This window comes from Leptodactylus fuscus, chromosome 5 (genome assembly GCF_031893055.1).
Source record: "Leptodactylus fuscus isolate aLepFus1 chromosome 5, aLepFus1.hap2, whole genome shotgun sequence".
NCBI lineage: Eukaryota > Metazoa > Chordata > Amphibia > Anura > Leptodactylidae > Leptodactylus > Leptodactylus fuscus.
In genome coordinates, this window is record NC_134269.1 from 133,912,479 (window position 1) to 133,926,535 (window position 14,057).

At 40.4% G+C, this 14,057-nt stretch overlaps 1 protein-coding gene across 2 annotated transcripts in view; it reads left to right on the forward strand.

Annotated features, from left to right (window-relative positions):
* Positions 1–14,057, forward strand: part of DOCK4 (dedicator of cytokinesis 4) — a 259,057-nt gene that overhangs the window by 200,923 nt on the left and 44,077 nt on the right. The window contains exons 33-34 of one of the 2 annotated variants that reach the window (XM_075274203.1): positions 9,356–9,382; positions 11,432–11,527. In XM_075274203.1, coding sequence (XP_075130304.1) covers positions 9,356–9,382; positions 11,432–11,527 — 123 coding nt within the window. The remainder of the gene's footprint in view (positions 1–9,355; positions 9,383–11,431; positions 11,528–14,057) is intronic. The other variant, XM_075274204.1, reaches the window with a different exon arrangement.

Below are 14,057 nucleotides of genomic sequence, written 5' to 3' on the forward strand. Positions count from 1 at the left end.
TACCTATTCGATCGAACGGTGTTCGCTCATCTCTATTATTTACAAATCTTTAATAGAGAATGTTTTCTGAACCTGAGAATAACACCAGAAGTATATTTTACAACTGAGAGTTTTCCTGTGTACGCTCCCCTAGTCATGCAGTTTTTTGTTATTTGAGTGAATGAAGGTTTCTGTGAAAATAATACAATGCACAATTCAGTGTAATTCAGGGCTACATTGACATTCCGACCCTTTCTAATTCATCTTGCGCCCAGTTACTGTGAAGAAAACTTTTTCATTCTGACTGTTGTTTCTTTCTTGCTCTGACTCTTGTAGGGACAATTCTGTGTACATCAGACAGTCTTGCATTATAGAGGAAGTTAATACATGATACTTTATCAGTCACAAAGAATATATATTAAAAGCAAATCCAATATTTTAACGTATTTGCTTATTCAGATTTTACTGGTAGTTATGCACAGACCTATTCCAGAGGTGGACTGCGAGGTGCATATTATGCGCAATAACAACCACGTTTTTGGAGGTTTTGTTGGATCATCCAAGACACAAGAAGTATGAGGCTATTCATGCCATCTTTTAATAATGCATGATAACATATAAAGATGTTAAGCACACACAAGAAACCTACATATAGAGAACCTGGGTTGAAGGGCAGGGTAATTTTATTTTTTTAAAGCTAATACTTACCATATGCCAAAAAAAAGAGACACAACAGGTACAAAAATGTAAGAAAACTGAAAGGACAACATAAGGTGTCCCTAAAAATTCACTCCTCTCTACGCACATCTCTGCCATAGATGGCTTCATACAGGGGTGCACACAAAGGGCTAGCTTTACATATAAAACTTCCCCCTTAATGACCTTGGCTGGCCACCGCTGTCCTATTCATCATCAAGGGGTGGTTGGTCATTGGTTACTTGGCCCTGGTGGTAACCATTGAGCGCTTCCATCAGTATTGATGGAAGCGCTCATTAGTTATAAGTGTGGTCCTGTGAAATATTTCTAAATATTCACCACTCCTAGCACTCCTGACCCCTTCTCTGCACCAAGCTCAGGCATTACTCTAACAAAGTGGCCCACGGTGCCAGGAACATAGAAGAAGCGGGGCGTCTTAAGAGCATATGCCCTGTTCTGAATAAAGATGGAGCTAGGGTATGTTACCGTGTGGGAACAGAGCTGCAGTATTGTACTGTGTAGGGACCCCTGAGGGGGCATTATAATGTTTGGACCCAGGGAAACATATACTGTGTGGGGGCACTAAGGAGAACATTATTCTTTGTGCGTAAGCTCTAAAGCTAGCCTCCTCCTCGTGAACTCCCTTCTGGAAAATCTCGTGGACGACCCTAGTTGGCCATATACTACACTCTTAATGAACAATTGCCCAGACAAATTAATTTGCTGTTTATTGCAATTGTGAACTTAGACTTTTTTTTTAATTGGAATAGACTATTAATTTACTTTGTAATTGCATATCTTGTTCTTGTACGTCTGCACCATCTATAATTATAAAATTGCTTTATTCTATCCCAGTCTGCCTGCAGTATCACCTCACATTACCTACATACAGCCTAAACATATACAATCAGCCTGCAATGCATTAGATTTCTTACAGTGGCATATGTTTTATGGTAAACTTGGCACATAGGCTACCTATCTAGAATTTTACACAACCTATTCAATTCCTTAGTTTGTGCCAATATTTTATGTGAAACTTTTGCTGGAATTTTGGTGCAAAATGTCTTTTTATCCACTTCCCTTTCATTTAAAACACACCTCCTACATATTGACCTTACCCCCACGTGAGCTATTTAGGAAAGGTAAATGATTTTGGTTTATTTTACACATTCTATTGTTTTGTGCATTTTTGTGTACGTTATTGGTTTGTCTTTTATTCTAGAAACTCTTTTAAGCATTTAAAAGTATTATTGTAGGATAAAAAAAAAAATGTTGTTAATGCTTATGTTGGGTTTTGCAACTCTCTGCCTATTCACTTTCAATGAGGCTAAGCTGCAATATTCACAGAACTATGGGCAGTTATGGTGCTGTTACTGGGAGAAAACAAAGAAATTACAACCAATATTTAGGTTCTGTCTCTGTAACAATTCATATCTATCTATCTATAATCTATCTATCATCTATCTATCTATCGTCTCATTTATTTTCACTTGGACATCTTTATGAAATATTTCTGTTGTTTGCACAATACGATAAATGTAAGATCAATAAGTAAGTTAATAAGTTTTCTTTTCTGACACCAAGTGCTTTGATCACTTTAGTGGTGTTCAGAACTTCTCTATAGTGTCCTCTATGCTACTTTTGAGTGAGATGTAGACTACAGAATCTCCTGGCTTCTACATGGGTAGTTCATAGGACACATCATAACAGCTAGACTGAACCCACTGGCTCAGTAAAGTAGATGCAAATGCAAACTACAAGTCAAATACTAATCAGATATAATGTCACTGCACATGTAGTACACAGATATGTGGCATCTTATCCTGAAAAGTTCTATGAATGATATACACTGAGTGGCCAAAAGTCATGGGAAGGTACCGGATGCGCCGTTAATAGCGGGTTGCCCCTTCACGAGCCCTGATAACTGAAGCAAGACGACTAGGCATGTAATCCACAAGGTGTTGGAAGAGTTCTGGAAGGATATTGATCCACACAGTCTGCACTGCAGCCCACAATTGGTCCTGTGTAGTTGGCGCTGGGACAATGGAGTGGACACGGGTATCCACAACATCCCATAAATGTTCTATGGGGTTGAGGTCAGGCGGGCGTGTAGGCCAATCGAGGGTTGTGAGGACACTGGTGTGTTCATTAAGCCAGTCCCTTGCCACCAACGAGCGATGACATGTTGCATTGTCCTGTTGGCACACAGCATCCCCATCAGGGAACTCTAACATCAGAAAGGGGTGCAGATGGTCTACCATAAGTTGCATGTATCAAGCACCGGTCATTGATCCCTGCACCCGGACAATGGGACCCAATTGCAACCATGTGAACATGGCCCAGACCGTGACGGAGTCACCTCCTACCTGGACACGTCCCTATTGGCTTGCAGGATCCATGGCTTCATGGGGTATATGCTAAACTCTCACACGCCCATCGGCTCTGTACAACTGGAACCATGATTCATCAGACCATGCCACATGGTGTTACTGTTCCAGGGTCCAATGACGATGGTTACGGGCCCACTCCAGTCTTCGAGCTCTGTGGCGTCAGCAAAGGGACACAGGTCGGTGCGTCAACTGTTGAAGCCTATGCGGTGCAGTTCTTGGCGTACAGTCCTGGTGGAAATGGGGTTCTGGCGTCCCACATTCAAATCAGCGGCAATTTGACCCACATTAGACCGTCAAGAGCCCTGTACGACTCTGTGGAGGTGACGTGACGTCCGTTCATCAAACACTCGTAGTCCACCAGTGCGCTGGTTTACACAGCTACCAACATTGTCTCTGCGATATTGCAGGTCCACCCGAGACCATGTTGACTTTGGAAACCCAAATTCCCAGATAATCTCTAAAATGCTATGCCACATGCGTCTTGCTATGATCATCATCCCACATTCATAGTCACTTAACTCGCGACGTGCTGTCATGTTCACGAGATACCTGTCTGCATCAGACTGCTCAGATATCCTGGTGACACTAGCGTCATAGGCCGCATCGCGTCACACTGAGCGTCATTTCCGACACAACTGACACTGGGACACGCCTTCCCGTGACTTTTGGCCACTGAGTATATTAGGCTTCAAACTGTCATATGTCATAATGTCATAAATGTCATATTCTATATCAAAAAGTGAAGATACAGCTTGTGTGTAAGAAGACATTTGTTCGTACTCTCAACAGTCACGTTATATCTCATGAAATAGTCAGTGCTTATTTCAATATACTGTATGTAAAGAGGCATTTCTAGGGCATTCTTGGAATTCAGAAGTTGGGAGGTATTACAGTGTGCCTTACTATCTAGGATTTAGTTAGTATTCATTTTACATTTTTAAAGTACAAGTAATAAAATGAAGAGCTGACTCTGAATGAGTGCTATGCCCAGTACTTGCCTGAGTACATGGAAAAGAATTGTCACTGAGAGGTGACAAGATCTCTTTTTCCTAAAGAGGTTGTCCAAGATAAAACAATACTTTTACCCTAAACTAAACACCCTCCCCCCACCTAACTTCTAACTAACTTTCTTTACTAAAAATATATATTCACCCTGATCGCCAAGGTGGTCATGTGACCACCCCAGGCACATTTTATGATGTTCCTGTTTTCGGAAACGGAACGTCACCAATACTGTTCCCCCAGCCCATCATACTTAAAGAGGACCTTTCACCATATCTGGGCACAGGCAGTGTTATATACTGCCAGAAAGCTGACATGACATGACCTGATATGGTGAAAGGTCCTCTTGAACTGTTTTCCTGTTCGAATTCTCTGGCTACGGAATGTCACTTCGTTCAGTGGGGCCGGTTCCTCCTCTTCTTCGCTGTCTACCATCCTCCCACTCCGGCACTATTGCGCAGGCACCTGCAGATATCAAGAGGAGAAGGAGCCGGCAGCACAGAAGGAAGAGATCTCCCATGCCCAGAAGATCTGGGCAAAAAATCAGGTAAGTGTGATGGGTGGGAGTCTAGGCTGAGGTAGTCAGTTAGGAAGGGCTAGTTAGGAAGGGCTAGTTAGGAAAACAGGGAGGGGGTAGGAGGTAGTGAGAGGGGGATGATGATGGGTGTGGTATGATGTGATGTGAGTCATGGTAGTTGTAGGATATACAAACAGGAAGCTACATCATGTAAACAAATATCTAGGGTGCCAGGAGATCCCAGAGAAACCCAGAAATCACTCAAAACACTGCTAAAGGTATTTGAGTGAATTTATTAACCCATTAATAGAAGCAACTGACCTTTAAAAAAAAAAAAAAAAATTACAATTTTCTTTTTTGCCCAAAAAACCCTTTTAAGGCTCTTTTCCAGTTCTCTTTTTTTATTTTTTTTTTATTTTTTTACTGATAACCTGTCTTTAGGATAGGTCATCAATAAGAGGAAAATATCCAGGGCCCCTGCTGATCAGCTTGAAGCGGCTGCTGTGCTTGTGAAAGCACCGTGACCTCTACCCTATTTATATTGCACGCTGTTTGTTTCATAGTGGCCATTCAATGCAAATGCAGTCTTGTGCCATAGTAGAGAATAGTACGAGGTTGTAATTACATCATACAGGTGCTATAACTTAGACAGTGTACACTGGGAACAGTGAAGGGGTCACAGTGCTCACACAAAGGCCACAGCTCCTTCAAACAGATGAATAGTAGGATTCCAGGTGTAATAATGACTCAACGGGGGCAAAAACTCATAAATGGATTTTTTTTAAGCTGCTTGTATTTTATTTGCTAGAGAAATATAATCATAGGTGAAATGGCTATTTCACAGACAAGCTCAATGAGAGCTAAAGCACTATAAGGACCCATCGGAACAGAGGCCTGAGAGTATATCACTAACGCATGCACATATGGGGGTTATTCACAGTTGTACATGGAGTATCTAGTTTATAAGTCTAGTGCTGTTATAAAACCCTCACCATAACCGGTAAATCTTTTCTATGACTTTTTTTTTTCTTTCTAAATGGATGTCTATACTCTATCTATATTATATAATATCTGTATATGATAGATTTCATTCTGGTGATATTGTAAGTACTGAGTGTTAGCTGAGAAGGCGGCTGCTTTTGTCCAGCATGACTGTGGCACATGGACATTTCATTGGATTAGATATTGATCAAGTTCAGCTAACTGTGCTGGAAGGCAATGTGCTATGTCATTATGTGCAGCATATCTTGTGATCAGTGTATATATGTCTGTGGTAATATAGATTGGGCTATAAAGGATGAACTGTAATTATTCATGTAACTAAAGCTGTAGAACTGTAGTAGCATAGTCACGTTATGGCTAAAATGTGCACATGGTGTGCTCTGCTTACATTATGTTGGCCAATAGATGTACTATCAAGTATACGTTGTATGTATTCTGAGAATGGTGGTTACCAGTAGATTGTGCAAGATAATGGGAGATGTCATTAGCTCAATCTGAACCATCTGTAAATATAGTCAGTTCTAATTTTATTTGTGCCATTTACATTACCATAAAATTTAATCTTCATATCTTGGTATCAGAAATCTTACTATTATGTCCCTTCAAAAAAATGTCTAGATTACTGGATGTCATAAAAATGACAGAAAGCTAATATGGAATGGGGGCAAAACGGTGGCTCAGTGGTTAGCACTGCAGCCTTGCAGTGCTGGAGTCCAGGGTTCAAATCCCACCAGGAGCAACATCTGCAAGTAGTTTGTACATTCTCCCCATGTTTGCATGGATTTCCTCCCTTTCTACAAAGATATACTTAAAGAGGACCTTTCATCAGATCGGGCACAGGCAGTTTTATATACAGCTGGAAAGCTGACAGTGCGCTGAATTCAGCGCACTGTCGGCTTTCCCGATCCGTGCCCGGTGTAAAGTGCTATCGGTCCCGGGACCGTAGCACTTTAGTGTCAGAAGGGCGTTTCTGACAGTTAGCCAGGAACGTCCTTCTGCCTCGCGGCGCCTATCGCGCTGTACTGTGGAGCGGGGAGGAACGCCCCCTCCCTCTCCTGATAATACTCGTCTATGGACGAGCTGTGTGAGCAGAAGGAGGGGGAGTTCCTCCCCGCTCCACAGTACAGCGCGATAGGCGCCGCGAGGCAGAAGGACGTTCCTGGCTAAGTGTCAGAAACGCCCTTCTGACACTAAAGCGCTACGTCCCGGGGCCGATAGCGCTTTACACCGGGCACGGATCGGGAAAGCCAACAGTGCGCTGAATTCAGCGCACTGTCAGCTTTCCAGCAGTATATAAAACTGCATGTGCCCGATTTGATGAAAGGTCCTCTTTAAATGAATGATAAAAAAATGTAGATTGTGATCCCTATATGGGGCTCACAATCTACATTTAAAAAAGGAAAAAAAAAAAAAGAAAAAAAAAGAAAGCTAATATGGAATGGTACAAATGCAATATTAAGACTAGATCTGCTACTATAACTATACTGTTATGCTATAACTGTACGATAAGTATGTTTTTATTTTTTGGGGGGTGGAGGGTTGTAATCAAAGGAACTTCTATATTTGTTCTCAGATGCTGAGCTAACGCAATTTTAGTAGAAATCGCTTCAGTGCAGGGAAATATTTATACTTCACTTTTGTTAGTTGTCCCAATAAAAACAGGGGAAGTTCTCCGCGCAAATTAATTAATGGGGAAAGAGGAGAAATAAAAGGGGGATGAGTGGTTGTGTTTGTTCGGAGGATGGTTACCGTTCCCCATTGAATGAGGTGTGTAAAGTAGGTACAGGCATCCCAGAGGGAAACATGGTCTTCAGAAGAGGTAATCTGAACCCAGTAATACCAGGTCTTGTAACCCACAGAGGTCATATATCCTTTTTGCATGAGCTCCTTTATTTCCCCAAACCACTGTGCTTTGGTAAGCAGGTTTGAGTATTTCCACAAGTAGAATATTCACACCTTTGCAGAGTTTAGGAGATGTCTGAGGAGGAAGCGTTTATATCTCTTTAAAAACATATCAGTGTGGTTTATAAGGATGCACCCCGCAGTATTTGACAAGGGCCAATCATGTGAACCGAGACACAATGTGTCGGAAATTTGTTAGAATGAGAGAAGGAGCGGACAATGACCTTAAAATGTGTAAGAGGGTACCCTCTGCGCGGTGACTTCATCATCGGGCATACAGTTTGAGTCCAAAGGATATATTTTTCCCAGCATTGTGGGAACTCTGTACCATCTGGTTAGCAACTTGTAGTAAATTTCTTGGTATATAACTTGTAGTAAGTTTCTTGTGGTCCAAAGTCAGTATTTTTGAATTCTCTTTTGCTGACCACAATGTCTGGAGATCCCTTTCTTATTTGCCCAAGTATGGAGTAGACCACTCCCCTAGAGTCCCTTTGACCATGGACTGACTTTTAGCCACTGTGAGTAAATAAAGAATAACAACAAGCAGAGATAAAGAAAACCATGATGAATTAATACAGAAAGTTTATAGGAAAGTTGTATTTTATTATTAGATATTTTACAAACAACCTTTAGTTGACACTGGACATACCAATTAATAATATATTGTGCAAGTCATCTCCCTGCAAACAGTCTGGCCTGCCGTGATGTTTTCATTGATATGTTTAGAGATCAGTATGTCCTCATATGCATCTCCCACATGATCTCCAATGCTACTGCAGAATTGGCAAGTTGTCTTGCCCACATGATATGAAATATGTCACCCCATTGCTTCTCATGCTCTTTCTCAGTGCTGAGACTCTTGAAAGCCTGAGCTGTCCGACTATACCTGCACGCCCTACAGTCTCCATACCTATATGTTCTTGGTATCCTCCTATCCAACCAGGTCTTTAGTTTAACTTTAGGTATAGGCCCCTGGTGTGCATGCGTACGTGTAGGGATATTTTCTGTGCTACGTCTGTGTCTGCAGGGGTTTCATCTTGCAGTGACTGTGATAACTTTAGCCATTATACTACCTCCTTTGTGCTATCTAGAAATATTTTAGTGACCCCTTCTGTGCATAGAAATGAAAGTAATTATTTAGGTATGAATTAGGCTTGTGTATTTAATTTCATATATTTAACTACACATTGGGAATTTCAAGCTGGCGTTCACGTCCCCTGTTTTTATTGAGACAATTAATAAAAGTGAATTTTTACTCTTTCCCTACACTACAGTGTTTTCTTGTTAGGAGTGATTTTGGCTCAAGGGATTTTACTGTACTTGTTAAAGTGGTTGTCCAGATTCCTTAAGATAGGCCATAAATATCTGATCGGTGCAGGGCTGACAACCCGAGAGCTGGCCCCAACACCAATCAGTTTGATGGAGCTGCTTATGGAGTCCATACTATACATAAGATAGAGCCAAACGCGGTTGTTTCCAAGCCCAGTAGAGGTGCCAGTACTGTCAAGTGAGCAGCAGTAATGTCTCCCGGCCATTATACAGGGACTGGAGCTTTCTGCATTCAGCCCTGTGTTGTGTAGTGCCAGAGAAGGAGGCAGCTCCATACAGGTTATTGATGCAGAGGTCAGCTGTCTGTTCCGAATTGATCAGATATTTTAGGTCCTATGATAAAGATAGGCCATCCATTACAACATCCAGGACATCCCCTTTAAACATGCAAACACTTTGCTTTTTTCCATTATTGTCCATTTGGTTACATCTGCAAAACAAACAATTATATAGCTCTTTTTATTTCTATCTAACACATGGCTTGTTTAATATTTGTGGATAATCTTAACATTATTTTTATCAATGCTTCCTGGATTAGAATTCCTTTGTTTGGGCCTTATCCTAGGTAAGATATTTTCGCCTGTGAACTGACTAGAGTTCTAATAACTACTTTTACATGATCTTTGTGTTAAAGTGTAAATGGGATTCTTAGTTATTTTCTAATTTATGTATTTAAATAGTTAGCTATAACTGTCCTTAACCATGACTTGTTCTTTATACGGATTGACTGTACCTGGTCTTCATGTTCCTTAAAAATAGCTTACTCTTTTACTGACTAGCTGCCGTGGAAAAGGGGCCCTAAAATATTCTGGTTATATAAAAATATCCATTGCAGAAACCTATGAGTGTTCATCAATTGTAAGCTGATCATACATATTAGATGTGTATTGGCCAAACTATGTAGAGTTTTGGGGCCTCCTGACTCAGATTTCATCTTTTGTGGAGGTGAGCCACTGGTAGAGGAGTCTAGCAGCAACTTTCCTCTTTCCCGATTCAGCAGACGTGCCTTTTGGCCAAGACGAGCATGGATGTGTATGATAGCTGTTGGCCAAACAAACAGCCAATAGTTATCCAACATGCATACCCATATTCAGGCTTTTCTAGTTCTCATTGATTTTTTTGAAAGGAAAGGGAGTCTTCCCATAATTCCTCCCAAACCAATAATAGTTCCATGTAGCTGGTGTTTAATAAATGCAGAAGCATACCTTTGTCACCACAAACTGATGAAGCAATGCAGAGATAATAATCTCTTTATAGAGTTACAAGACAGGGGCAGAGACATTTTACTGAAAATGTCACTGCTACAAGGGTGTAGGTATGTTGTGACTTCAGAGGAGAGCCACAGCACATGCAGCTGTCTGTAGGCAAATCTGGTAAATTAAGCCCCGCCCTAGAGATGATCTGCATATCCATAATAAAGATGATTATCTCTACATTGCGTTATCAGATTATGGCAACAAAGGTAGATTTTTTCCTATTTAGAGGCCTGTACATAGCGCTGTTATTGACTTGGGAGACATTTTGGAACTAACAGACTTCCTTAACTACTTCTGGACCACCCATTGACTTTATATGAAATTGTGCAGCAGCAGAAGCAGGGGGTTGACTGTTACTACAGCTGAACCTCCTATTAGAAAGGCAGGGGCAGTATGTTACTGCCCCTGCCTATCTGATCACTCTATACACTGGGAGCTGCCATGATGTGGCTCCACTTCTAGCCCAACATGACTGCTAAGAGGCTGCATTCCTCGTGTAACTGGGGTTAATGTAACCAGTCACTAACACATCCACGCCACATGTTCTAGCCCTGCCCCCGATGACATCATAATAATTCTGACCTACATAGAAATTACCATAACGGTGAGGGAAAACTATATGAAAGAAAGTTTTTGTTAATAAAAAAAAAAAAATTTAATTTGAAAATATGTTTATGATTTATCAGATATTACAGAAAGACATGGAAAAATGAAAACAACATAAAATAGAGCCCTATTTATCAGTGAAAAAAGACACAAAAATTATTTGTATAACCCAAAAGAATTACCCTCAAACCGTATGTATGAAAGAAAGCCAAAAATTTGTCTGGCCCTGGGAAAATGGCACAGTCCTATAATGGTTAAAGGGGTGACTATTCATGCAGAATTCCCATTTCATTAAATATTTCACTCCTTCAAACAGCAATATCAGTGGAAGGTCCCCAGCCATAAAGTTATTTTTAGGATAACCCCTGTAAAATGTAAACAAAAACAATTGTGTGTGAAAGCCTTTAAAAAAAAAACCTGTGGGAACAGTATAACATATTATTGGATTATTAGTATAAGAAAAATCATTTAGAATAACCAAGTAGCTGAAATTCCTTAAGTTGTAAACACCAGTGGCAGATTTTTTCCTTGATCTTTGGTGTGGAACTTCAGTATGGTAAGCAAAAGTATATTCAACCTCAAGTCAATATTTCATTACTATATTTAACAAGAAATATTTATATGTTGTCTATTATATAAACAATATACCCTTTCATTGTACATTGGATTGTATTGTCTATTATCTTCTGTATCATAATATAACTATACTTGTACCGCAAAACATAAAATAACTAAAATCATTATTTTTACAGCCTATTAAAGAAAATTGAGCGGGAAACATGGAGAGAGAGTGGCGTATCCCTAATCGCTACTGTGACAAGACTCATGGAGCGGTTGCTGGACTACAGGTAAGAGAAGTCAAGACTTGTTTTTTAACTTTTTCTATTTCCTCAAATGTAATTTGAGTATTTGAACATTTCCATAAAAATAATGGAAAATAGGCAGATATCCTTGTTTTCCAAGGTGACATGCCCTATGATATAGTGTTGCATTTTGTTTTTATTGGAACTTCTTTTAAATACTGGTACACCATATGGAGGAATGATGGCAAACCTTTTAGAGACTGAGTGCCCAATCTTCAACCAAAAACCCATTAACTTATCGCAAAGTGCCAACACAGCAATTTAACCTTAATACTGCGAGGATCCACAATTGTGAACAGTTACGGACCCATAAAATACAGTTGTGTAGAAGGGATTTTACAGAGCTTTCAATGTTATAAATAACTTTGTACTGAAAAAATATAGGTCTCTGCATTTATTTGCATTGCACAGGATCAGTTTTATAGTGACTGTGCAATGTTATTACATCCTGTACTAATATCACTTCTGCTATAAAAGAGATACTGTGTGATATAAATAGTGAAAAGACCCCCAGAAAGTACAATGCGCTACATAGTGGCCCCCAGACAGCATTATATGCTCCAGAGTGGCCCCCAAACAGTATTATATGCCTAGTGGCCTCCACCCAGTGGGCCCCCGCACAGTATTATACACTCCACATTGGCCTCCACACAGTAGTGTATGGACCACAGTAGCCCCCCCCCCCACAGTATTATATACCCCACAGTAGGCCCTCTACACAGTATTGTATGTGCCACGGTAGGCCCCCTACACAGTATTATATGCTTCACAGTAGGCCTCCCGCGCAGCATTAGATGCTCCACAGTATTCCAACAGACAGTATTATATGCTCCACAGTAGGTCCCCATACAGTAGTATACGCTCCAGAGCAGGCCCCCACACACAGTATTATATGCTCCACAGTAAGCCCCCACACAGTATTATATGATCCACAGTAGGTTCCCACATAGTATTTTATACTCCACAGTAGGGCCCCATACAGTATTATATAGTCCAAAATAGGCCCCCAAACAGTATTATATACTCCACAGTAGGCCCTCCATTTGTATGTATAATTCTATGCTACTAACTCAGTATGAAGTACCACGAAGAGCGTCCTTCTCCTCCTTTTTCTTTTGACTGCGGACGCTGATGACTTACATGGGCAGAGATCACATTCTGCAGTCAGTGTAAGCCACAGTCCCACGGCCTACACTGACAGCTTTCAGCTATATGTGTATTTGCACATACAGCTGCAAGCAGGGATCGCTCACTAACTGAGAATCCTGTCCCGGATTCCCCGTTATTGAGCGATCAGGACGACATCGTGCGTGCCAACAGAGAGGGCTCTGCGTGCCCTCTCTGGCACACATCCCATAGGTTCGCCATCATGCATATAGAGTCCCCATTAGATCAAACACTTTATTCCTTACCCAGTAGCTACTTTCCCTTTTTCCCTTTTAATTTCCTTTTTGTCATTGAAGTGTGTTGTATGTTAGCTGTTGACTTTAGTTTAATTTCCATAAATTGGTAGTATAATCAGTGATGAGAATCTTTTTAGTACAGTTACAGATGACCATACAAAATGAAATTAAAAAGTTTTTTTTTAGCGAGTGGTCTTCCAAGTGAAGATGGTTAATATGGAAAACTCAAAACCCATCTTCTTAAATTAGTGTTGCCCATAGAAGAATATAAACAGTGTTCACCATGTGGTAAAAATAACGATTCTTTGGATTATTATGATAACTATGATACCAAATTTATTAACAAAAAAATATGTTAGCGTTGCCATTTTGTAACACCTGTACCATTTTTACATTTCTATGAATATAGCTGTGTAATGTCTTTTTGTGGGGCAAGATGTAGTTTTTATTAATACTTAGACATTTAGGCCTTATTCACTTGGCCGCGCTGTTTTTTTTTATGGATCAACATCAATTAAAAACAGCCATGTCCGTCCATGCAAGTCAAGTTCATGGACTGCATTTAATCACAGAGCAGTGAATAATGGGCCATACATTAGCCATTTGTACGAGTGTCAATGGGTCTATTCGTGTTACTCTGTCTACGTCCTTTCAGTCTTTTTGATGGCTGTTAAAAACGGGCCATCAAAAAATAGCCATGTGAATAGATGTATTGGGAGAAATTTAATAAGACTGGCATATCATATGCCAGTCTTAATAAACAGTGGCCAGTTAATAAATGTGTCTGTTGTCTATGCAACAAAAAAACTGATCTTGATCTCAACCGGTGCAAAAATGGCTGGCACATGGCTGTTTTTTCACTGTTATATGACCAAAGTCTTAAATCACTTTCTGTTCAAATATTTTGGGAGTTAAAAAGGTGGAACGGAGCAATTTTGAGCATTTTGATATTGTGAATACTACAGAGTTGTTGTTTTTTTTTAACCTTTAAGCCCCCTTCCCCAGGGGAACTTGAACCTGCTATAATTAGATTGCTTATACCAGTCTTTAGTAGTCTATGCTAAAATCGCTGAGCTCTGCCACAGAACATTCAGTTTACAGGTTTTTGCTTC